This window comes from Punica granatum, chromosome 3 (genome assembly GCF_007655135.1).
Source record: "Punica granatum isolate Tunisia-2019 chromosome 3, ASM765513v2, whole genome shotgun sequence".
Classification (NCBI taxonomy): domain Eukaryota; kingdom Viridiplantae; phylum Streptophyta; class Magnoliopsida; order Myrtales; family Lythraceae; genus Punica; species Punica granatum.
In genome coordinates, this window is record NC_045129.1 from 9,074,984 (window position 1) to 9,102,529 (window position 27,546).

General features: G+C 36.9%; 2 protein-coding genes across 3 annotated transcripts; both read right to left on the reverse strand.

The window, feature by feature from the left end:
• Positions 1–11,151: 11,151 nt before the first annotated feature.
• Positions 11,152–15,612, reverse strand: LOC116199975 (probable pectin methylesterase CGR2). 2 transcript variants are annotated; one of them, XM_031530593.1, is made up of 7 exons: positions 15,412–15,612; positions 13,771–13,918; positions 13,601–13,637; positions 13,377–13,418; positions 12,345–12,719; positions 11,842–11,897; positions 11,152–11,570 (listed from the first exon to the last, which is right to left on the reverse strand). In XM_031530593.1, exons 2-7 carry the CDS (start codon positions 13,888–13,890, stop codon positions 11,418–11,420), a joined length of 783 nt encoding a protein of 260 aa, XP_031386453.1. In that variant the 5' UTR covers positions 13,891–13,918; positions 15,412–15,612; the 3' UTR covers positions 11,152–11,417. The 2 variants fall into 2 exon arrangements, with proteins under 2 accessions (XP_031386453.1, XP_031386454.1); XM_031530594.1 differs by having other exon boundaries at positions 13,771–13,922.
• A 351-nt stretch (positions 15,613–15,963) lies between these two features.
• On the reverse strand, positions 15,964–20,562 carry LOC116199974 (GTP-binding protein At3g49725, chloroplastic). Its single transcript, XM_031530592.1, has 13 exons — positions 20,071–20,562; positions 19,518–19,582; positions 19,349–19,414; positions 19,143–19,232; positions 18,913–19,025; positions 18,635–18,703; positions 18,369–18,513; positions 18,061–18,116; positions 17,908–17,958; positions 17,721–17,775; positions 17,573–17,629; positions 17,340–17,459; positions 15,964–16,825 (listed from the first exon to the last, which is right to left on the reverse strand). The coding sequence occupies exons 1-13, from the start codon at positions 20,426–20,428 to the stop codon at positions 16,289–16,291; spliced, it is 1,782 nt and encodes a 593-aa protein (XP_031386452.1). The 5' UTR covers positions 20,429–20,562; the 3' UTR covers positions 15,964–16,288.
• Positions 20,563–27,546: the final 6,984 nt, after the last annotated feature.

Consider the following 27,546-nt stretch of genomic DNA (forward strand, 5'->3'; position numbering starts at 1 on the left):
CTAAACTTTATCTGTGAAAGGATACAACCTCATATTAATATAAAAATAATTTTAAAAAAGCATTCACTATTATTTACATTACGAAATAATAATGTATACTATCTAATTGTTGATTGATGATTAAATACTGGCGGAACACGTCTTCATAGTCATGTACATATAATGCAGCTGAGACCTGACGTACCAAATTGAATCAAGAAATATTTTAGGGGAAAAAATAAATTACGAGTGGGTAGTTTGTATAAAAATTAACAATCAATCGGTTTTCAATATAATTCAAATAAATGGCAACCTGCAGAACTCTCTCGCTCCATAATCAAACGTCCGCCCTTTGTTTCAAGCTCCCTGATTTCCGTTCTAAACAACTATGATTAGTCATAATGACAAGGCGAGTGTCGAGAGCAGTAGTGAAACTTTCTTTAAGCCAAAAAAATTAATAAATTAGAAACTAGGGTCCTTTTTAGGCATTCAAAGTGATTAGAAGGGACATGGACTATATATTAATTTAATTGGGATGTGGCAAGAGGTAGGTGAGATATCATCGAACTGTAAATGGCAATCAGCGCTCCTAGATTCCGAGCCATTTCTCTATCCATTTGCGACCACCGACACACAAAAAAGTTATCTATATTTTTCAAAAGTATGTCTACGCTATCTGATGGACTCGACCTGTTACTAGCGGTTACATAATGATAACATGAATCATCGTTGGTGAGGTAAAATTACCTAGAATGCATGCTTTGTCTTGATTAAGGAGATTGAGTTCATACAGTCCCCAGTTTACCAAAGCAAATCAAACATCACCTTGTGTTCTTCCAAGCAAATGTCTTAAGGGAAGATGACAGACAGCTCACTTTTGATGAGTGATCAATGGACTTCTTGATCAGCAATCAATTAACTCTTAAGTGAGGTCACTTACTTGAAGAAGGATGCATTGATTTACAATTTAGTTATTCTACTTCTCACGATTTACTTATAACTACACTTGCTTTTTCCTCATTCAAGATAATTTATGGGTACTTTTTCCCGTTATTGATTAATTAACTTGATAGTATCTTTCTTCAGTGTGCACTACCCGGTATTAAGAAGTCCAACGAATACTGATTAATCCTAAATTGAGGGGATTGGCCCACTAAGAGGTAAGTTTTATATGATAGATTTTCTCTTTTAATAAGACTTGAATCTAAAATTTTGCTTAAGAAAAATTATCGTGGAACCATTTGAACTAATACATGTTCGTACTTGATATAGTATTTTTTTAGCATCAAATAGAAAGAAGAATATCTCAGTTAATAACTTATAATAACGTGAAAAGGAAAATGAGATCCCTAGACTACGTAAAATATATTATGGTCCACACTATATATTTAGTTAGTTTTAATAAGGCATGTGCATATGTCTATTTCTAACCTCCTATTTAAGCAGGGACTAGAAAAAAAAAATGATAACGACTATGGGTCTCGGCACATTGAAGAGTTCGATGCAAGATAAATGAGCACTCTTCGAAATTTATAGCTTAGTTAAGGCACCATACGAAAACAGCTTGTAAGATGATTACAAGCTTGTTTATCACCGAAAAACGGCATGCTTGTAAGATGATTATTAACTTATTATTAAAAGTTTAATATATCATTAAGACTGGAGTCCCAAGGAAATCACTCATATATATTGCCACCATCTCTCCTCCATATCATCGTTGTTTGCATGAAGTGAGTGATATATAGATGATCAATCTAATGCAATCAACATTAATATTCCATTACCTAAGTTGTGATTTTAGATTTTGCCACGATTAATCTAATTAGCTAGGTGAACTTTTATACAGGATACGTGTGGCTTGTCCTATTGAATTTGCAATTAGACGACTGTTGCATTCCTTCTAACCATATAAAGGCAAAGGATCTAATGTCGTGACATTTACTATTATATATAGTAATCCAAATCGAGACGTCAGAGGTTGAAAGAGACATGACTTAGTCCAATGATTTGACTGATGATAGATGAGAGAAAATACAAAGAACTTTCTCCACCTCACCAGACATATACGTTCTACTCTGGGCAGCAAAATGAAATCAATACGTATGAATCGATCGATGCATGTATACATATATACATAAATGGCTCTCTATCAAAATGCTATTGTTCTTTTTTTTTTCTTTTTCCAGATTAATGCAATTCAAATCTGTGAGATTATCTGCTCAAATATGTTCACAGCACGAATGAATCAATACTATTTACATTATTACGTACAATATATACAGCTCAAAACGATTGCAAGCAGGGTCTTATATGCAGTTGAAGCCATTGGCGAACTTTTTTGAGCAAATCCTAGAGAATCTTTGGAGTTATTGCTAGCTTGGAACTCGGTTGCTTGCCTATAATCTGCATTAATCCAATGCTGACTATATTATACATATATCAACGATCCACGACGGAGCCCTCTGCACGGGATAGTGGAGACACTCGAGAGTACAGTGTTTGTAGTTTAGGGTACCATGCTAACATGATTCTCATAATTTGATCCAACATGTATTAAGTGATACTCTACTCATTGAGTTGATTCAATTGCCATTTGCAAACAAATTTGGTCCCTCATTTGGTTACAATGACATGACTAGGAAAGGCCTATTGACAATTTGGTGTTCATGGACACAAGCAACAATCCTTCGACATGCAAAAGACATGATTTGAAATCGCAAAACCAAAATGTCTCACGCGTAAAAGTTGCGTCAGTTTATCATCGGTACATTTTAGAAATCTTATGTATCAGCCAAACTATTCATCTTTCAGTCTCTCATTCGGCGATATCTGATTCCTTTCTTATTATCGAATCGGACTCTTCTGCTGTTGTTGGTTGTATACAAAAGGGATCAGGTGGTCCATAGAAATACCGTCAGATCTTCATTGACATTCATCTCTCCTCTATGCACTTCAACCGCATTAAATTTCAGCACACTCTCAGAAAAGGAAATGTTGTAGCTAATTACTTTGGCTAAATTTGGCATTGATAGAAACCGAGATTTTGTTGCTTGGCTTTAAGTTCTTTGTTGTTGGCTTTACCTTTCCTATTGTCACTCATCTTCATGTTTTCTTCCTTGTTGTTGATTCTCTATTGTATGGACTCTATATAGATTTTGTAGTCATCTTTTACTAATGATAAGCCGTGATTTATTAAAAACAAAAAAGAAATCTTATAGATTAATATATATATATATACCCAAATGTATTTTATTCCTACAGAAATCTGTGAGTCTTATAAAGAGAAGAAGGAAAGAAAATAAAGAGACGATAAAAGTTTACCGACAAAAATTACATCTGAAACTTCTCGATTCTAAATAACCGCGCGTATTAATGTATTAAGCTTCCTTTTATCTGAATGCATGCCCAAAGTTTAATCGGTCAATCCTTGCCGTTGAAGTGGGCCCTCGAGGACCCAAGGATCAGTCCGATTTTGGACTCTTTCGTTAGAAAATCAACCAATTTAAGGGGCAAATCATTAAATCGGTTTGTGTATGGAATCGACTTTGGGTGTTCTCTTGTTTGCTTTTACAGGGAACACAGCGCCACCCACTTTGATTAGAACTTTGGCTTATGTTATGCATTTTGATGAGTTATTTAAAGAATTATTATTCAATTGGCTTTTTGTGGTGATTTGTCTTTTAACCCTAACATGGCTTTGGCACTATTCTATGACAAAATTATATCTCCTTTGACAGCTAAGAGTCAAAGTTACACTACGACCTATACGATAAAATGAAATGCATGCAATCGTCATGAGATGAGAAGTAAATTTGCTAATATATATTGTCTATGAATTGGAAATTATTAATTACATGCACAACATATGACAAATAATTTAACATATATAAGTTTGACTTATACATCATATGCGACGGTGACCCATAAATTTGATAAAGAATTCGCTTGAATCTGATCATTTCACTAGCATCATGTTCGTAGGTCTAAGACGGAGAAAACGCTAATTTACCCCAGATCAATAGACCTATATTATGTTTAAATATCAAAATGCGGCTTTATTTGAAAAAAGAAATTGATTGTAATCCTTTCAATCAATTTAGAATTTCAGACTATGCCAATATAAGATTTACCACAAAATTTTGGACGAACTTGGAGAAGGGAAGTCGTTGATTAATTATGGAGGAGGGAGGAAGACCACGTGGTTGTGTAGTAGGACAAGGGTTAATAGATATCCCCACCCACACACTACCCGTCCTTTAATCTCATCATAGTGAAAGATGGATTAGATAGAATTTTGAATATATATAACAATAACGAGAGTTTTTTCAGGGCATCTCAACACTCTTTTTTTTTTAATAAAGTCTCGGATTCGAGTCTTGCAAATATAAAAAATTAACAATTTAGAGAATTTTACTTTTTAATTGGTGAATTTAAATCAAACCCGAATTGGTCGGGTTTCATTTAATCTTTCAGGTAACAGGTGATGGAGATTGAAAATTTTTGAATATTATATATATATATATATGTATATATATATATATATTATTTAATTAATAATTGCAAAAGGGGACCATGTAATAATATATAGAGGAAGACTCTATAAGGAGTCTCCCATTGGTGACAACCACCATTGGTGACAACCAACATGATACTTCACGTTACTCTCCATTACCTCGCTCGCACTTCCTAGGAGACATTGCCATGGTCCACTTGCTTCCCAACCCTTTGGCCCCACACATATCACTCTAATTTGATCTCTTCTTCTTCCATGTAACTGTACTCGATTGAGCTGAGATCGACCCTGAATATACGTCGCATGAAATATCCTATCCTACTTTGTTTCGATTAAATTGGATCCATCGGTCTCAATCGCCAGCATAAATTAATCATCCTCTTTTTTAACATATATTTGACTTGAAGGATGCTATGACCCTTATCAGCTAGCCCCGTGTGTCATGGGTCGATGTCGGAGAGGATAGACAAGTTGATGACGGACTATTTTCGGAAACTTGATGCGGTTTGGCAGTCAAGACTACATATCCTGATCCACCTCTTAGGTCTACGATTGCTGAGAGCTACAGGTCGAAGAAATTATTTGGGGGCGTTTGGTTTCAGAGTTAAAGTAACTTTGATTTTGATTTTGATTTTGATTTTGATTGTGGAAAAAGACAAATGAGATGGTATTATAAATTTGACTTGGAAAACGTGTGTTTTTGTTGTGTAGTGGGTAGAGTTAAAATCAAAATCATGATTCTAAAATCTGATCATGAAACCAAACAGGCTCTTGAATCCTGTACCTACACTATTGTAATGCATTGATATCTTGGTCCATGCTAAGACTTCTCTCTCTCGTGTAGTAAGCCGTTGATTGACTCAATATATAAGGACCGATTGATTAGAGTCGCGGTGAAGAGGTCAATGAAAGCTACGCTGTGCCCTAGCTAGCTACTGAATTAAATCAGTTAGATTATAAGTTTATATATCGAAATATATATATGTGTGTGTGTATGATATATGTATTTATGTAACGTCGAGACGTAAACTCCAAGCTTTCACGGGCCAAATTCAAAGCCCAGTAACCGTTGACTTGATTAGAAGTCATTGAGAAAATGACTCATTACAAAGTCAAATAGGAAAAATCCTTATACATCGTGGTTCAACGCAGGAGAAATTGTGTAGTTACGTAAAATTATTGCATGATGCTCACATGCTTAACGGGCCATTTCATGTTTATTGTAATTTGATCAAAATTTTCTCACATCTTGTTGTGAGGTTCGATCCCTGAAAAATGTTCCTAGTCAAACCACATGGTTAATTCACTTGGATCATACGACATCCGTGCATGAAAAGATCTATCAATGAATAAAAATCAACAAAGAGAAAAGAGAAAAAAACAAATAAATAAATATTTAACGTAAGGCTCTTGCATGGATTGAAAGTTGCTATATATTATGTGTATGTATATTTTCTTGATGGGAATTTTTGGCAATATGCATTTGAAGTCAACCCCTTGAGGTTGACCGGAAATCGAGCTTCAATCCTCAAGTTGTCGGAGGGTTTTCAGCTCAAGAAAATTCGGACGTTCAATAAATAGGCTTGATGGGGATGCGTAATGTTAATTTATAGAATAATAAACATAATATATAGTTAATGTAATATAATGAATATATCGCATTGCATGTCCAATTAATATGTTAAAGTTGGCGAATGAGGTCCAAAGTTCAGTAGGAGAAAATGATGCAATATCTCTGGTTATTATTTCATTTTCAGTTTTTTGATAATGGCTAAGGTCAACATTCGCTACACACGTTATGGTAGGAGAGATGATAAGAAACAAAGCTGCTTATAATGAATAATCCATAAAATAAAACTTGATTGGTATGTCGTATATGCATCGTAAGCCCAGTAACTCAACGCTTGAAATTTTATATCGACTAAATCTTGTGACAGATGCAGTAATAATTATAAATTAAATTGTGAACTTAATGTATTTATAAGAATATTTCTATAAAGTGCTTTATGAATCTGATGACTGAAAGACACTTAGAGAGGGAGGGGGGGTGTGTTGGTGTGGGGGTTGGGGTTGGGGGAAGGAAACCCAATGGATTAAATTTTCAAGGAATATCGCACTTAATCTTGGTTTTCGAGAGTATAATTCTTGCGATAGATAAGTGATGAGGTAGAGTTCTCGAACTGATTGACTGATCAAATTCTCGATTCGGAAATCAACTTGCTAATCGGTACGAGGTTGATACATTTGTAGTCCATGCAAGTAATCTCGAGTCTTTGTCCAATTTTGAGAATGGATTGTAGTGTTTTCTCGAGTGTTCTTAGCACGAATGGACATCTCATTTTGAAAGAGAATTTTTTTGAAAGAGAATGCTACATGAGTATTAGTCGCTCATCAAGCTTTGTCCTACTTCAACAAACCAATTAGTCAGCCTTATTACTTGGCTTGGGAAATTTCTTCACCACTTGCTCTCTATTTGAATCGAGAAAAACGAGGGGAAAAAAAAAACAGAGAGAGAGAGATGATGGGAAATTTCCAGAAACACATTAATTTTATATAGGATCTTTTAAATTCGTTTTCTCCATTAATGTGAGTTGGTTCAAGTGATTCAGCGTTTATTTTTCTTAAACAAATTCTTCAATATGAGTCTTGTAAATAAAAAAATCCACATTGAGAAAACTTTATCTTTTAATGGGTCGACCAAGTTTAAACTGAATTAATCGAGACTATTAGACTTCTCAATACCAGAATATACAAAGGAAAAAAAAATTCATCTCCATCCTCTCCCCTCCTATTACTACAAAGCATTAAAGATGTTGACCTAATCACGGAGGCTCCGGACACCATATCAGCTGATTCCGCGACTCTCACTGACTAATCAACTATAACTTAAATTGATTATGGAAACTTCAAGTCGATTATTCGCGCTGTCTAAATAACGATCACATGAAATGATCACGGAAGCTTCAAGTCGATTACGACTATAAGAAATATTACTGATAAAATTCATGAAAATTTGCCGGCATCACAAAATCGACCAGTTCAAAATAAGGGACCCGCAAATTAATAAAGTGAGGGACCAATTTAGGGATTGCTCAATGAGGCCTTTATATTTCGATTTCGTCTTCTAGTGGTGGCAAGTGGGTAACAGTGAAGCATGGGCAGTGTACCTCAATAGCAGCTGCCCATACTTGAGTCCGAGAAAATCATCCATAGTTGCAGTTTCATCGTCAAATTCAAGTGTCTGCTTTGTTACTATTGGAGCACCTAACTGATTCTTAAAATTTTCGATAGAGTGAAAATTATGTGTGATGATCATCCTGTCTTACGTGTACGTAACAGTTAATTTAGTCACGTGCCAATGTTCGATTACATATTCCACTGTACTTTTTCGGAGCGAATTTTAGTTCGATAATTGTGCTTGGTCCATGCAAATACAAAAGAGTCGTATTCGGAGAGATGTGCAAGCTGTGGCATTGCCGTCTATATTGGGGACTTGGACAGCTTAGATTGAGAGTGATCTTTTGTTTGATTTGGCTCTGCATGGAGCAAGTCCAGGACCCCCCCTCCAAAAAGAATTCGGGACACCAACGTTCCCTTTCCTCTTAAATGGGTTCACATCAAATCATCGAATGTTTAGGATCTCAACATCTTTGCCACGAGCCAGTCCAATATCATGCCGGGTTTAAATTATTTCAACATATAGTCTCTCCACGCAGAGTCATCACGTCGTGTTTACGAGTTGATGCAGATCATGCTTCTGTACATGTATATAACCGGTGCCGTGTCTTGGCCTTCAAAACACCAGCTTACAAATCCGACTAGTAGTGCTCAACCCAAGCAAGTCGTATCTGTCAGGAGTAGCGCCCTCATGGGAGCCGCTTTCTATGACTTCCCAACAAGATTCGAACTAAAGATTCTACAGAGATGGCGCCAATGATGAGGGTTTGAGCCTAAAATCTACAATACAGAAAATCCATTTAAGAGGTATTGTATGCTTTGAGTTTGATTAATTGGATTATGTCCGTAAAAAGGGCACCTTTTGAGAGGATAAAGTAGTTTTACCTCTTATAAGCTTGTTCTGTCCCTTGTCTCTGTGCAATAAGGAATTCGAATATCTCATCTAATCACATAATCGACTTAACGCGAGTCCGGAGCACCGGCTTATTCAATATTCTTGACGGTATTTGCCCCTAAAGGAAGACCCAAGGGCATCAATGGAATCCAGAGACCCGGCCCAACATAGACCCACAATCACACTAAATTATTAGATTAAATTAATTTTGGGCCCGTGCCTGATAATATTTATTAATGAATAGAATAATTTTATTTCACAATTCTTTTCAAAACCTTTTGGTATTTTCTTTCCCTTTCGGCTTGTCTAGAATAGGATTCACCTATTAGCCTATTTGAGGATTGGTTGTGCTGGTTCCTTAAAAGGGGACACAAAGACCTGATGGATCAAAAACAAGACCAACAAGTGGGCCACAATGGGCTGGGCCCAACATGCATGTCTCCTCTTTGGTTTATGCAATCTCGCGTGGCGTGCATGTTGTTCCTTCTTAACACTGCACATTTCCTCGGGAAAGATAAATTCCTTTTAAATATAAAAATAATAAAAAGTTATTTTTTACCGACTAAATATAATATGTTATTGCCTTTTATTTATGCAATATCCATATTTATTTTGAATAATTTTCCTATAGCATGTTGGATCCACTTTCACAATGTTGTTATCGGGTTGGCTAAAATCTGTGATATTTACCCTCTTCTTATTGCCACCTGCTGCCAAAAGAACATGAAAAAGAAACACCCACTTTATCCCATAATAAAAATTTTTTTTCTTGTGGGAAAGAAATAACCCACTTTTTTTTTTTACATGCATCACGCAGTATTTAAAATTTTAATAGATTTTAACTAATTTAAATTCGAATCAGATCATCCATTAGCAGATAAAGTTTTTCTTATCGTGGGTTTTCTTCTATTCACGATATTCAAATTTAAAAATTTACCAAAGGAAAAGAAGTATTGAACCATCTAAATTAATAATATTTTATTTTATTGAGATCCAGTATAATCAGATTTTTTATTAATATTATAGCTTTTATATATATATATATATATATATATATAGGGTTTATGAAAGAGGAACAGCCGCAAAAGCTTTTTGTCAAGAATGTTTTCATTTATTAAGAACGAAAGTTGAGGGCTCGAAAATGATCGATTATAGTCCTAATCTCAAATAAAAATGATGCCGACCATCCCTTGTATAAAGTAAGAGATATCTTCACTTATTGGCCGGGACTAATTAATTCTCACTCGACTCACCTTAGGTGCTTTCAGCGTATAACAAGCCCACTACACATAATATTTGCACCACATCCTATAATTGAGATTATAGCTTTTAGTTTGCAAAGATTTATTCAGATCCTATTATATCTGTCCAATTGAAAAGTACTGCAAGAATATGGCTCGGTGGTATCTGGAGTTTTTAATGAGCAATCTTTACTTGCAATTTCAGTAGTTCAAAACTCAGAAAGCATTTATTAGGATCAAGATGACGTCCAAATAGATATTAGTAAGACACCTCGTGATCACACCCTAAATAGTACGGGAATCTGATTACATCTTTGCATGGTAAAAGTTTGAAGATCTCTTTAATAGTAAAATACTGATCATAATCAGTTAAGAAACACTAAAATTTTGTAGGACAAGGATGTCTCCTGCTCATTCCAAAAGTCCAAACAAATCGAACAACAACTCGACCACAATGCTCCAGTAAAGCAAGTAGATTGTTTCTTTTTCCACTCTTCTTCAGTCCAGACAGTAACAACGACAACCATAGAACCCAAACTTCGAGTCAGTTTGAAGTAACAATCCAATTTTTTCGACCATTTAAAGGACAAAATCGTAAATATAGTTTTGCATTCATTCCATCACCGTAAGATGTAATAAGTTCGCAAGAGCGCCAGCAAGTAGTTAATATGCAGGTCGACTGGTAGATGATGCCCACGGTGGATGGTCCCTGATCCTGCTACAGCTGCAACAGCAATGTTCCAGCTAGCATCATTGTCCTCTGTCTGATATAAGACACATTGCAAGGAACACGATCCGCAAAAGTCGTCACCTCCTATTGCATCAACAATAGGTAGCCGCGCGGACCTCCATTGCTCTGGCAATGCCATATCCAAGCTCACACCGAGCTAAAATCCTCTGTCCCGCTTCTTTCAGCCACCTACACTACTTAGTTGGCCAACCACAATGGTGCATAGGAGTCATGCAGATAAAACGTAATGAGGAATTATAATCCGAGCTGCAGCCGACTTACTGATGACCCGTATCTAATCCAGGCGCCATTCAACCACTTGAAATTTTTACAAGCAAAATAGGCATACAAAATGTTAGCTCGACTCACGTCCCTATCACCAGCAGTGTGGCATGCATGCAAGGACCAGTGAAAGGTATCACATTGGGCTTGCACATTCAGAGCATACTCAAAGGACACAAGGAAGAGCGAATCGAGTTCAAATCCAACAGATTGAACATTACTGCTCTTCTCCAGGGCTTTGGGTTTTCAGACTCGAAATTTACTCCATATGGTTAGAGACTCGGGATCCTCAGTCACCGACAAGGTGGAGAAACAGAAACATCCGGAGACCCAGTAAAGAAACCTGAGTCCTGAATCTTATAATAAATCAATAAATACTGAATTACCTTCTGTAATATCAAAGACGGCATAAAAATGAAACATGTGGTAACTGTAGGTCTATAACCAACCGATGTGGTGAATCACATTGTGTGTGCTTCCCACGGGAAATTAGAACATTATCCTGATTATTTTCCATCTAAAAGATTAATATATATAATCGAGAAGTATCTAACAGCTATCGAATGGATTATAATGATTAACCATCCCTATGCAAAAGAATTAGTGATACGATTTTAGGTGGAAAACTTGGCAGCCCGGCTCATAAGATCTCTTAGACGCAGCTTGCTCGAACTTTTTACTTGCAGATTCATTCTCTTCTAAGCTCATCTGCATGAAGAAGCGTATCCACCAAGACGAGCTCCGCATTTTGGGCTTCACAAAGAAAAAGAAAATGAATGATAAGAAAACCAACTCCATATATGCAACACAATAAGAAAAAGCTCAATAGAAACCACCAAGAGATGGAACTTTATTTCCAGCAAAAGCAGACGGAACTTTGTTAACTCCTGGTAAACCTTCAAGGGTATCAATTTTGGTGGACACGAGAAAGTACTAATAATATTCAGTTTTGGAAGTTAATTGTGTTTCATGAAGCACTGCAATTGACAAGCCAAAAAGCTTATAACATAGGATAGCCACTTACCGGCCTTCCGAATTTAGATACTTCCCCAACCTTAGCTTTCTGTTTGCTTGGAAACCCTGAATGAAAAATAAGAAGAGTTTAGAAAGAATCTTACGCAAAACGAATATTACAAAACACCATTTGTCTGAAAATGAACCTGAAATATATCTAGTACCTTATGGAATTTAATATCCAGCAAGAAACCTTATGGAATTTAATAAAATAATTGTCTCAAGCAGTATATAATTCCCATAGATTACAAAACCAAACTAGGGATTGAATTAGCCATGTTCATGGTTTCAATGAATTGGATTTACTAATATTTTTAAGAAATAAATTTAAAAAAGAAAAACTTAAGCACAAGGGGACCCATCCTGAAAGCAAGAACACCACAATCTTTCAATTTGTTCAGTTGCAGATCTGATTTTAAGGAACCCAATCATTAAGAGCTTCTGCTTCCTGGTTGAACCAAAACCCCTAGTTCAGCCAGTCCAGTTGGCCCAGTTTATAGACCAAGTTTATACCTGTAAAAATAACTATGCTATCAGCCGAAACCCTGGCTAGGTCAGGAAGAGTCCTGTTGAGATACTTTGGGGACAAATAATCCAATGAGTCTGACACGATGACGAGGGAAAATGACTTTGGCCTGTAAGGGAGAGGGAACTTAATGTCCGCAACTCGAACAAAGCCCTTGCGGACAAGTCTCTTGCAGCTTCTGTCGGCATCTTCTATGTCATAAGGTTCCACACCCCAAGCTTCAGTCTCTTCCTCTTTCAGCAGTTGAGAAACTACCGAACAAGTGTCCGGTCCCACGTGCAAAACCTTGTGCATACTATCACCATAAGCCTTCTTCAGTACAGGCAATGCTCTTTGAACCTCCAATGTGCATGAGAAGTCACCTAGAAGGAAAAAAAAAAACCAATGTTTAGGAGGCAACTGAACATGAACAAATTATCAAATGTCTAAAGACATCATTCCTGGAACAAGCAGGGTGATCTTCTCCAAATTTTCGGCTCCCACTTTGTCAGAAACAAGTAATATAAGGAAAAGATACATTTTGTAACACTTCAAGAGTGGTTTTATAATCCTCCTGATCTTGTGAATGATAATCTAACACTTTTCTTTCTCTCTCTCTCTCTCTCTCTTTTTTTTTTTTTCCTTTTTCTTTGTTATAATTGCTTTTATAGAAAAAGAAAAATGAAGAAGCTACAGAACCCATTTCCCAATACTAAACACATTTATTTGCACTAGTTTTTCAACCTCTGCTCACCCACATCTAATAACTAGCAAAGTCATTCCAAGTTCATCTCAAAACATTTCTTGATTTAACTAATCCAGTCTATTCGAACAACCAAAAATTGCCTGACAATCCGAGAAAACACCTACCCTGCAATACATTTATCATGTGAAATGCAAAAGTATTCACAAGTTAATTCTGGTTTTAACACAACAGCAAATGCTGGAAGCCTGGAAAAGAGATTGTAGTGATAGTTTGAGTAATGAAATTAGGGGACAGAGTCCCATTGAGGTGATGCAAAAAACACCGTGGTATCTACCTTCAACCTTGCTAAATGCTTCCACCTTTCTTCCAAATAAACCTGTAGTAATATTACAAGTTAATCAACATGCTAACGTAAACCAAAATTGAAATTATAACAAGGATAGACCTAATCCTCTGCTAAGTGCATCACAAAGAAGAAAGGACTTAAGAATGTTGGCACCCTAGAGTTATGGAAGCAATAAGTGAAATATAAGAAATTAATAATGCGAGAGAAATGACCTGAGCCATAGGCAAAGCAAATGAGCAGGACTGCTCCCTGTAGAATTAATGAAAATGGAAAAACAAGCCATAGTAAGAAATGGAGTTTGACGTGTTCACATTAAAATACTTTCCAATGGGAATGAGAAAGGAGAAAAGAAAAACACGAGGGAGAGAAAGAGGAATGCTACCAAAAGGACAAGAACAACTGATAGCAACGGTGAAGATCGGGACTTCGAATGTAAAGATCCAGCAAAAGGGATTCCACTGTCGACCAGTCGGCGACTGGAGCCTACTTGCCTCCTCGCCATTGCTACTTCTTATTTAAGAATAATTTATCTGCCTCCACAATAAACAGATAAACGGGAATATCCTTGTGTTAAAAAAAAAAAAAAAAAAAAAAAAAAAAACAGAAGTAAAGTGGTAACAAGCAGTGCTAAGACAAATATTCATGCACTTAATTTACAAAATACAATGGAGAAGAAATCGAAAATAATTCTGGAATCCCTGAAGAAACGAAAGACAAACATATCAATAAAATACTACAGAAAGAAAACATGAACAAGTCTTATACATTTATATCAAATGCATACATTGTATTTTCTACCGATACTAAAAATTCAGAATAACTGGATGCTCACATTTTGGAAACCTATCCACTACAGTTGTATATGCTTCTCTGTTATCTCCATGAAACCCTCAAAGATGGTCGAAGCACAGTTAGTGTGTTTGCATATGCGCTTGTGTAGTTATGTAGATAAGGACTCCTCATAGACCCTACGCTTGTGAACACCCCAAAAATCTCATAGCTCCAGATAAGCCCAGCCACACTGGACCAATAAGGAGTCCAGTTTCTGTGACATGGTTCTATATCCCATTAACTACAGAGTTCCACCCACTTCCTTAAACACCTCGACGAACCAAAGGCTGTATGTTGAGTATGGCAATGCCCCAAATGCATTTAATACCCCAATTTCATCCTCTGGTATATCTCAGATTCCAATTCTGACACTCTAATAGTTCGCCTCTATACACACAAATAATTTCCATCGACTATAATTGGTACCCAGTGATAAGAACCGGACACAACATGTGCTTCCCAAACTCAGCTCACAAGGCAAATATTGCAGAAGCACCGCCGACATCAATAGACAAAAACAGCTGACCTTCTGGAACTTCTCATTTCCAAAAAATTTGTCTTCAAGCTACTAACTCCATACTTACCATTCTAAAAGAAGTAGTAAATAATAATTTATCAAGTGCTCCCCCTAGACCTAGTAAATGGAGAACCTTGAGGCCACTAATTCTCCCCGCAGTAAAGCAGCCTCTGCAATGAGTATCTTGTTTGTCCAATAAGAAACTAAATTCTAGAGTCAAAACCGTCCTTTTCACCCTTCCCTTGGCATAGGAAATAGAGAGCACTTCCTTAACCTACCCCCAAGAAGCTGCAATCTTGAAGCCAACACATACCGAGATCGACTTATTTAAGCTCGACAGAGACCGCACACCCGATACAGTCGCATCAGACAAAACCCCCAAGCACCCAAATATTCCCCGTACATTATATTAATCTCAATAGCTCCCGAAAGCGTCCAAGAGATGCACAGATTTAACATTCCTAAATAACTACGAATCGCCTCATTCACTCCCCCATATCAAAACAAAATTATGACTTTCCAAAAATCGGATGAGCCAAATCACTCCTCGTACGACAAAGCTTCCCAAACATTTGCCCAAAGCTAAATACAGAACTCTGAAACGATGAAGCTTGATCAAACCTGCAAGAGCGGAGCGGAGAGAGCAAGAAACAAACGCTCGGAGCAGAGACTCACCTCAGATCGACGATGGAGAACACCGCATTGAGATCCGAATCGACGAGGAAGCTCCCAGATCCGTGCTCGGAGAAGATTGCGGCAAATGCGAAATGCGTCGGGAGGCCGAGGAAATGGATAGTTTGGGGAATTTGCGATTTTCCGATGTGCAGTGTGTGCGCGAGAGAGTGAGTGAAGAATGGAAGCAGGGGAGGGGAAGACGTGCGGTGGGATATCATTATACCGTATACGTACAGTCCAGCGGGCCCCACGCCGAAGGAATTTCGTTTTCTATTTTTTTAATTAATTTGATAATATGAGGCGGGTTGTGTCGGCGACGGTCCAACTGGCGGGGACTCGAGGGGCAGTTTGGTCATTTTATTGGCGGGAGGCGAGGGTCGGCGCGCGCCTATCAGTTATTCTCGTTTGTTTGTTTTTTTTAATTTTGTTTTTCCTTTTCATTTTGTCAAATTTATGCTATACATCCAAATTCCAAACCGATGATATCTTATTCTGAATCTGTATTTCGCTGCTCGGTCATGGATTGTCGAGATTGTGCAACGAGGCCGTGACTTCGACGAATTTCTCGGTTAACTTCTTGTATGTGATAATGCTTTGTCGTACACTTTAGATAACCATTTCGACAGCATCACACTGGGATCGGGTGTCCAACATCCTTCGTTTAACATCAAAGCTGCTCGATACCTAAGGACATTGTTGGTGCACTTCAAAGTCGAAGAAAACAGAGAAAATTCTCCCGCTCTATTCAAAAATTGACACGAGAGACTATTGCCCGGCAGAGAAGAGCTCAGTAGCACTGTCATGAGTCCTCCTGAGCAGACAACCGATCGACTCCGCTGTTGCCAAGCGTCTCTTAACTTCTTTTCCACCAATGGAGTTACTGCTCGACTGCAATGCCTGCATCGTTTTCTCGGGGTGGTCTCCATTTTCTATCGAAAGCACCCCTTTCCACTACTCGCTCAGACTTGACGCTCTCGTCCTGCGCCTTCAGCTTCTCGTCGATGAGCTCCAGAAGCTCTTGTAGGCCCACTCCTGTCACTGCAGACGTTTTCACATCAGGCCCACACTTGTAGGACTGATACCGTTCATCACTGGCTGCGCTCTGAGCCTGCCGAATAGATGATCCTGGAGTGTTGCTGGTGATGGCTAAATCATCAAGCTCTCCAGATGACACCTCACACAGACGGTCCTCATCTTCCTCATACTCGAGTTCTCCCTCTGATTGCTCGGCAACAACTTCATCATCACCACTGGCAGTTGTCGAGCGATCTATCCCCTCACCACTGCTCTCCTGACATGATATCTCAGACAACACACTCTCGTCATCTTCTCCTGAGAGATTCTCAAATTCGACTTCTTCGGCATCAAGCAAGGCTCCATCTGAATGCATCTCATCAACTTCCTGAAGATCAATCTGAAAAATCACCGAATATCACAGATGTCAAAACTCAAGCTTCCTTATCCCAAAAAAAAAAACAAGAGCTCGTCTTCGAAGCACATAACTTAGGTAGTTTTTGAATAACAAGATTTTAATCAATTCACATACGTGAGAGCTGATGATAAATAAAATAGTGTAATGTAATTGAGGTCATGTGCTCCGGAAAATAATTAGATTTAATCCAATTTTTCATCTTTCTTTCTCAAAAAAGTGAGACCATGCGGGTTGTGGAAGTATAAAGGCATTTTGATGTGCTATCTAAAGACCCTTTTTTGGGCTGTCTACTATGAAAAAACCGCCCAACTGGAAAATCAGATGAAGTTTAACGAAAACTAATAAACCACTCTTGCAAATACCCTCTCGAAGAACAGTTTCCCGAGTTTCAATTTTAGTGGGAAAAAAGGTCCAAGCAAGCCTTTCATTTCTTGTTTTTAAACTCAGAATTCTTGGAAACAGTAAAGAGGAAAAAGCAAGGACTTATTTTCCGTACCTTATTCCAAACTTCAATCATGTTCTGAAGCTTATTCTCAGATACACCTATTTGTTCAAGAACTTGCAAGACTGATGAACGATGCTCATCGAGATTTGGAGCACTTGAATCCAATACATGCTGCAAATACAAGCAACATATATAGATGGAAAATAAACTGTATGTTTATTGCCAATAGCTTATAGAATGAAGGTTGAGTGTTCCTGTAAAAAGGGCAAGAAATCACTATTTACCACAAGAAGATCGGCTTCAACCACCTCCTCCAGAGTTGCATGAAAGGCTTCCACCAACTGAAAAGAGAAATGGTGACGAAAAGATTAGAGAGATATTGATATTATGAATGCCAAAAAGGAAATCTAATGTTATTCACTGTGTTAATACCTGCACAGGCAGATCAGATATAAACCCAACTGTGTCGCTCATAAGCACTTTCCTCCTGAATGGTAATCCTCAATTAGCGATAATTTGAGCACTAAGGATATGATATACATGGCAAAAAAACTCCAGCATTTCAATATTCTTAAATCCATGAGGATAAATAATCAAGATTTCTTTGCAGCACCATTACCCCGAGGGAAGAACAACGCTTCTCAATCTTGGGTCAACAGTCGCAAATAGCCTACAGAAACATTGCAGCATGGAATCAATCAAAACAAGAAGAAAGTAATTGATTTAAATGGCAATATCAAATACGAGCTGTCTTGGTGGTAGACCAATTTACCGATCATCACCATAAACATCACTATCTGAGAGTGTACCGACTAGAGTTGACTTTCCCTGTAGAAGACCGGAAAAAGGGAAGGCAAAAAAATCAAATTTCTATTGAATGATAAAGATGAGGGATATTATCAATCAACAAAAGGGCATTAACGGGACGCCAACCTTTTAAGAATGCCAAATATAAAATAGTACAAAAGAGGAGTTTTTGAACACGAAGATAGGATCAATATGCCCAAAAACACCCGTAGTATATTAACTTGTATAATAATAACCTATATGTTATATAGATAGAATCTCTTAGTAACCTACCGCATTGGTATATCCTACGACAGCAACGGTAGATAACCCCAGGCCAAACGAGCCTCCATGTCTCTTCCGACCAGCTCGTTGCACAGCTCGAGTTCTACGCACTTCTTCTATATGAGACAGAAGACGGCTACGCCTCTCTGCAATTCTACAAATATCAATAGGTTAATAAGAGAAATCTAGCCTAAATTCAGGCAAATGAACAAACAGAGTAGAGAGCAAAGCTTCTAAAATAAAGTGAAATACATAAAACTTCTAATAAATCAAACCTTCGCCGCTGCAGCTGAAGTTCAGTTTCTCCAGCACCGCTGATGAAACCTTGTCCTCCACTTCCTCTCCTGCATCAAACAGTCACGATCATAAAGTTGATCTTAAATTATGATAAGAAACCACAGGTAACTTTAGTACTGTAAAAAGTGAGGATTGGGAAAAATATTATCACTGCCAAGTCTAAATATCATGTGCCTCTTGGATTTTCAGAGCACGTATATTAGATTTTTTTTTTTTGGGGGACCATCTATTAGAAGTATTCAAATGATAAACTCACCCTCGAGCACTGACAACTTCAGCTTCACCACCAACACCAAAGGTAAGACGGCCATTAGGCCCACGAACACGGACAAGCCTCGTCTTTTTGTACATCAGGGCTGCTAGTTCAGCCTATAAAATGTAAATAACGAGAGCAAATTCATTGCCAAGCTATGCCCTCAACTAGCTATAGTGAATCCCTACTCCAAGAAAATAAAAGGTCGAGATAAGCATATAAATAGAGAGTACCTGTAGTTTTGCTTCTTTTGTGAAAGCATGAGCGTTAAAGATCTCTATAATAAGGCCTACACGATCTAGCACAGGCTTTCCCCATATCATCTGATACATGAGAACATAAATGAAAAAGAATTTACTCCACTTCACTTGACATAATACATGTAGAGTTTCGTCATCCTCCTTTAAACGCTTAAATAAAGAAGCTAAACACAACTTGCCTCTAAATTCCTCTGCTGAATTCCCGACAAGATGGCATTCACGAAAACAGCATCTATTATTTCACCCTGTCAAATTGTAGTTTCACTAAGATGAAATAACCATGTGCTGAGACTATCACAACTCCAAACAACAAAATAAGGGGAATAAAATGCAGTGAAAGGCTCTTGCCTTTTCTTCTGCTGCATTTAAATGGATCTTAATATTGTCCACAGTCCCTGGTCCGAAATACGTGTCTGCACATTGTAGCAAAAAGCATAGACAATCCCATTATGCATTCAGAGGGTACACCACGACGAACCCCGAACGAACCAAAGCAGCGGCAAAATGGCAAATGAATGAACAGCAGAAAAACAAAGCTGACTTATGAAAGCCAACCTTTTCATGACATTGGAAACCAATGGAATCGCAAATACCAAGAACGGATCAGGAACAAAAGCACTAAATCATTATTTGTCATACCCAGAAGATATCAGAAAGAAAAACGAAATTGTTACATTGGATAACTACAAAAAGTTCACAAATTTCATATTATTCTAACACAAGAATATAATTTGATCAGATGGGTCATTAGAAATGACAAGAATCCCTAACAACTTCCTAGGAAAACAACATTTTATCTGAGCTAATTAATTCTCCATCTTCCAAATGAAAGAAGGGAAGCGGGAAAGCAGGAAAGCAACAGAAAGCCTAATGGTAATTCTGCTAGACCAAAGAAACCGACCTGCACGAGGTTTCGGGGATCTAGCAGCAGGGTTCTGAACGACAACGTGAGGGGGGAGGCCCTTTTCGAAGAAATCGGTGTGGAAGAAGCCATCCCGCTGCTCCTCGAGGGAGTTGGCGAGGCAGAGAGCTTCGTCGAGCCTGGCGTGGAGGGCGGCGTCGGGGCGGAGCCGAGGCTGGACCACGAAGAGCCGCGGGGGGCTCGTGGGGTCCCGGTTGATCAGCGAGACTACGTCCTGGGGATCTGGCTCGTTGCTCTGCTTCGTGGAGAGTGGGAAGGAGAGAATCTTGGGGGCGGCGAGTCTGGGACACGGAGGTTCAATGAGGCGGCAGCGGAGGAGATTGAGAGCTCGAAACATCTGATAAGGCTGAGTTTCCGGCAGGAAGATGCCAAGAGCTTCGCTTCAGAGTGAATTCGAATCAGATGCTGCTGCTCTGCTGCTTCCTCTTCTTCAGTCAGCCACGGCCACGGAGGAAGGCTCTGATTCTGCTGGGTGCTGCTGTTTTTGTTCACGATAATCTCCATTTCTTGTACCCTTAACTTATCTATCATTTCACTTTGACCCCCAATGTTTTACTTATCTATCACTTTGTTTTTTTAATTCTTTTACAGCAAGTCTCGGGCACAAGAGCTCGACATGATCATCATCAACTTCCTAACAGGGGAAGGAGGTGAAATTAAAAATACCTTAAACAACCTAAGTGCCGGGTGGCTCCTACACGAGCGAGATGATCAACATATTAGTTGGCCTCCCTATAGACGTGCACCTCCTGCAAAGAGTCCTGCAGTCATTGATCGAGTTGATCAGCACAGCATTCGTGGAATCACCCCGCACCCAGCCTATGATAAGCTTCGTATCCAATTCCACGTAAAGCTTACGAATATCAGAATCTAGAGCAAGGAGGCCTTCCCGGAGGGCCTTCAATTCTGCAATAAGGCTTGTAGTGATCTTAAGGTTCATTAGAAAACTTTTAATCCATCTACCAAGCAAGTCTCGAATGAGACCAACCGCCCTGATAAGCCCCGGGTTACCTATATAGAGCACCCATCGGTGTTGAGTTCAATGAAAGAGTGAGGGGGTTCTAGAGGAGGGTGCAACTCCCGAAGCAGCAACTTATGTAGTTAGTTATTTAATTGTCTATTTCATTTAGATGCTTTATATATTCATTTTTCTACTCTTATTATGCATGCTTATTTTTGGTTTTTCCTTTTTTGTTTGTCTTTATTACCTTGAAACTCCACTGAGATACACTGACGCTTACAATTTCTTTGTAAAATCTTCTTCTTTGCTTTTAAGTAACATTAACCAACTGTCCCATTTTATTTTTCTTTTAAAAATTTCGATTATTATATTATATCACTTCATCTTATATCTCATTACCCAGGTCAAAAATTGTATTAGAGGATGCTTGCGAAAAATTTTTGGGGAGAATGGAATGGATATTGTAAGGCAAATTAAATCCAATCTACTAAATTGTGTGATAATTGAAGTAAGGGTAAACTTTGGTGCTCATCCGTTGGTGAGCTTTGGTCCCACCACTAAGGCTCAGAGAGAGACAGTGAATCCGTTAGTCAGCGGTGTTGTCAGAGAAAATACTTAAGGTTAAACTTACTCTATTTAATTCATCACAATATTTTCTAGAAAAGGATCAAAATGTCTATGCCATTCAGGAAGCTCTCCAAAGATCTAGCTGTGCTAGCTCAAATACTAGTAGCATATACTCTTTCCATTTAGCTCAAACGGAATTTTCTACACCCATTATGGAACCTAATCAAGATTTTCATAATCCACAAGAAATTAATTCCAATTATTTGTTATTTGATAAAGAAAATAAATTATATAAAAAAACAAATTATATATAAATGATGGATATTAATACAATTGTATTAATTTATATATAACACTTTTATCATTATGATAAATTATTCTTTCTAACTTGTTAGTTTGAGCTAACATGATTCATGTCATCCGTATTGACATACATTTTTCATAAATTAATGGAAGTAGGATTTCCTATTTGGTGGAGACTAACAAACAATATGTATAATAAATTGCTTACTATAGTTTTTATTTTTGGCACAAGCCGAAACTTATTTTTTTCCCAAAACGATCAGTTATGTTGGACATCTTTTTTTATTTGCTTGACCTGATTATTTATTACTCTTCTATTATTGTGCTCGGAAAAATCAATTAGTCACTGAGAGTTTTTATCCATATCGACCATTCAACGAGGGATCTTTTCTATATCTATCGATCACTAAGGGATTTTCTTTGTTCACTGTCAAAAGCAAGGAAAGTGTTGTTTATGGGGCTCAAATGTATCTTAGACGGCATAGCATCTTCTTATCTGTAACCCTCGTTGTTCTTTACAATAGAGTGAATGAAAACTCGATGAATATAGTTATTGTATTTTAAATTGGTCTACTAATATTAATATATTGAACACTTTATGCATGGGTCCAATCTAATCAAACTGTTAGTAGTGACATCTTAATTTAGTTCTGCTAGAAGGACAAAACTGACAAAATTTGATATGAGCCTAGGTGCTTGTAATAATTGGCTCAAGCTTACATGAATATACAACAACACTTATTTCATTCGTATTACACTATTATATGGTTGAATATGTGTATTATGTAAAATATAAATTTGGCCAGTGTGTGCCATGACTATTGTGAATAAGTTAGTAACATCAATATTTCTCGTAACTTAGTTTTGATAGTTGTTATTATTTCCCTGAGTCGATGATAGTGTCGGTGCTGACCAATTAGTTGTACTTGACATTTTTCCTCACCACATATGCCAGTGACTGCAGCTAACCTTGTCTACACTCATTGGCTACTCAAACTGATTTTGGATAATATAATATTGTACGTGACATTAATGTCAATTATACATCAATATATATATAAATTATAATTTCAGAAATACAGTAATTAAGAATAAAATAATTGTAATAAACAAGATTATTAGCCAAACTACGCGAGTAACCCAGTTTATTTATTTACTTTAAGTTCTTTAAAGAAATTTTTTTGAAAAAAATAACAGCCAAGCGGGGTGAAGAATGGGAGGTGCAGTTGGTGCTCGAACCACTACTGTCGAATCTCCTCATTCTCTTTCTTTCTCGAAAGAAAAAGGTTTTTGATCTCCCCCATCTTCTCTTCCACATTAGGAGTTGATTCGAGCTAATGGCACAATTAAACACAACTAACTATTACAATGAACATATTTTTTTTCTCTAAAATGATCTTTCATGATACTAGTGATTGTAGTGTCTTTAATTGATATGATCAATATGCTCTTCTAAAGTAACACGCTTCAACTTTATATTGACTAGATTTGGCAATGATGTAATTTCAATATATAGTTTTTCTCTAGAAAATTATACTCCTTTATAGAGTATTGAGTAAACAGGCATAAGAAATTGTTTGAATGAATTTAGTATGTGGAAAATATTTCTTCTTTCTGTATAGAAGTTTGAACTATTGTATATATTATTAACTTGAAATCTCTAAATTTTCCGACGATAATTAGCTTGACTTATTTCTAACTTTTGTAAGACCAAGTGTTATATAGAACATATTCTATTCCCTTCTATATTCCAAAGGTGAAATGGAATAAAATAAGATAAAGTTGAACTTTAAAAAAAAAAATTGATCTCAGATCAGCGAAGAAGAAAGAGGAAATTGAAAAAAATTGCCACCTCCCTTCCCTTCACACACACAACACCTCCCCCCCCCCCCCCCCCCCCCCCCCCCCCCCCCCCCCCCCCCCGGCTCCCAACCCCCGCTTCTTATTCTTCGGCTGATCTGCAGATCAGCTTCTTTTTCTTTTATTGTGGCTGGTTCAAACGGGTGGACCGCCTTGTTGAACCAGTTCAGCTTTCGAGACACATCATCAATCCCGAAAATTTGATGAATTTCCGATTTGACCCGATGAACTTATGACATAGTGAAAACATCTAGAACTAAAATGTAATTTTTAACATTCGAGGGACTTAAAAATTATACGTCCCACTATGTGACATTTTTTAGATTTCCACTCTAGAAGCACTCCAAGTTCAAAGTGTCAAGTTAAGAAGAAAATAAATGAAACCACCATGGATGAAGAATTAAAACAAAAAATCTCATCCATAATCTCCAAAAATGAGTCTTCGAAAATTGAAGAAACTAGTTCAGACAAGTCTGAATACCTACACGAAATCTGTAAACAGTCTATTAACGTAATCTCAAAAGAAGAAAGGGAAATTTTAGAAAAGGTAGAAGAATTAGAAAACCCTAGAGAAAAATTAGTAGTTTTAATGAAATTTAGAAAAATGCTTTTAGAAGAAGAAGAGAAACTCAAAAGGAACGTAGTTACATATAGTCTCAAAATATATTTGAAACAATCAGGCATAAAAGCAAACCAGTTACACTTCAAGATTTGCAAAGTGAAATCAATGAAATTAAAAGACAGATCACATAATGAAAAAGATAAAATTTTGAAATAAAACAGCTACTTACTTTTGAAAACATGAAAGAAGAAAAAACCCAAGAAAACATGACAGAAGATGCTAGTAAATCACCGGGATAATTTCTCAGTAGGAATGTTATCTCTAAAATGCCAATACAAAATGACATGTAAAGGTTAAAGTAGTAATTGGCGCAGATTTTAAGCTAGAATTGTTTACGAGAAGGAATAATACCTACTAAGTACAAAGAAAAAACTATTGAAAGGTTACACAGTGCAAACGGATCAAACCACTATTCCAAATATTACAAAAAACTCCTGCTTGGAATGATAAAATGACGGAAGCCATAAGGATTATTAAAGAAAAGGTAAATCATCTTCCATGCTTAGGATTTATCCTAAGACTAGTCTCATTGTAGAAATGGATGCATCATATATAGGATACGGAGGAATTTTAAAGCAAAAGCTTGACAATGAATTAATTGTAAGGTTTTATTCCGGGATATGGACAGAGCCACAAGAAAATTATTCTATAGTTAAGAAAGAGATTTTATCAATTGTTTTATGTATTTTAAAATTTCAAGATGACTTATATAATAACATGTTTTTATTAAGGATTGATTGCAAAATTGCGAAAGAAATATTGCAAAAGATGTTCGAATTTTAGTTTTTAAACAAATTTTCGCAAGATGGCAAGCAAGTCTATCTTGTTTTAGTTTTGAAATTGAGTTTATGAAAGGAGAATCTAATTCATTACTAGATTTTCTTACAAGAGAATTTCTATAAAGAAAATATCTATTACGAAAGGATCACCCAAGACTGAAAAATCTTACGCAAGGAAATCACGCAGTCTCTCTATCATGACTCCTTTTTCATCTCCATTACTCTATTCTCAATATAGGTCTCCTAGGTTGGTTTCTCCATCCACCTTCAGACTCATGACCACATTAGGAACAGGCCTGTTTGGATTTCCAAACACCAAATTTTAACTTTAACTTTAACTTAACACACTACACAACAAAAAGATACATTTCTCAAGTCAAAAATTTTAACTTTAACTCAACACACTACACAACAAAAACACACGTTTCCCAAGTCAAATTTATAATCACATTTCATTTGTCATTTTCCACAATCAAAATCAAAATCAAAATTAAAGTTACTTTAACTCTGAATCCAAACGCACCCTCATATTCTCCTTCAGCTCTAACTTTCCCTTTCCATTATCCTTCTCCTTCTACTCCCTCTCCTTGCGAAGGGCCTTCTTCTTTTACCTTTGCCCAAATAATTAATCCCGAAGTCAAAAATATGAAAGGATTTATAGTTAATGTAGCCGTTCATCTATGTCCTATAGAGTCAAAATTCGAAAGTCTTCCTCCTTACAAAATTGCAGAAAAGATCTATCCCAAAGATTTTAATTTTTCAGTTGATGGTGGAAAAATCAGGGAATTTTATGAATACATTTTAGTTGATACCGATTCAATTCACATCACGGAAGTACCGGACACGAATAATCCCGACAAGATTTTATATTGTAAATCCAAAATCATGAAAATATTTTTCCCTTATGACTGGAACACTCCTCTCACCACTTCACGATAGTTCTCTCAACCCTATTCTCCTCAAATGAATGATTACGCAGATTATGTTACTGCTTGGAGTCGAGCCTTTCTCTACTCTAGCTTTGCCCATACCTAATTTTTTCATTTTGGTGTTAGATATGAAAAAATTTCGAGATGGTTCTACAATTGGTGGGATTTTCACGGGGCTATCTCAGAAATTCTGCCACCCAAAACTTACGAAGGATGGAAAATATTTAGAGACAAAATCACAATTGAACGAGGAACCCTCAAGTCCAAAGGACTTCATTTTTTTTGCTTAATTTTTAGTTCCATAGAATTTCAAAATCGAAGGAATCTCCCCAAAAGAATGCCCATGAATCATGAAAGGTGTGTTCATCTCTAGACTCATTAGACAATCTAAAGTCAAATGATGGCCAAGTTGTAAAGAAGACCAGGCCTGTCCGCAAGCGGTTCAAAGATGGATTGATAAACAAAAGACGCCTTTGTTGGATGTCATGAAAAATTCAAAATTTTCGCATATGAAAGCTTAGATGCTAGCCAATTTATACAAGGCCGGCTCCATCATAAAAATGCAAGCTCAAGTTCAGAAAATTCATTTTATGTGTAGTCCAGAAGGTTTAGTCTCTGGGTCCGCAAACTCGCCAAATGACCCATTTCTGGACTCTCGAATTCCCTTTGAGTTGTAATCCAAAAGAAGACACGACTAAAGCGAGACAAGTGATGTAAAGCAGCAAGATTCCTTGCCAACGGTAGACCATTATTTATTTCATTGTTCAAAGGACAATAATGTATTAGCTTTTAATTAAGTCCATAAGCATGTAAAGTAAGAAATAGTGTAGGTTATCAAGGGTAGACGAAAGAGGGCATCACCAAAACATCCTGAAATCCTTTGTTAAAATTCCAAAGTTAGCTATGCTCAAAGCTTGTATCTCTCTTCCACGAATGTGTATTCCCGCTTCCTCAGCTCTATACAAAATATATCATTGACAAAATAAAGAAAGATTTGTAAGTATTGCTATTACTCAAAATTATCTTTTACTATATCTTATTAGTTTGAGATGAATTATTATTAGAAAATAAGATACAAAATGTTTTGTTGAATAGATATTCCAAAGAATCGAAAGATTAAGATTTGAACTTGATCGTTTATTTATGATTCTGAGACATTCCTGTAACGAAAATATTGCTTTAAATAACAAAGCTATTTTTAATCTTATGGATAGAAAGATTAGAATGATAGTGGATACAAAGAGGAAACATGAAGAAACTAGGCGATCAATCGGTGCTTGCATTTGTTAGAATTGCAGTCATTGCATATATCATATCACACTCTTATAAAACAAGCAGTCTTATAAAACAAAAATGAATGATTTTGAGATCTCAATGAATAGAATAGTTATAAAATTATAAAATTGGTATAAAAACATAATGATATTTTACAAT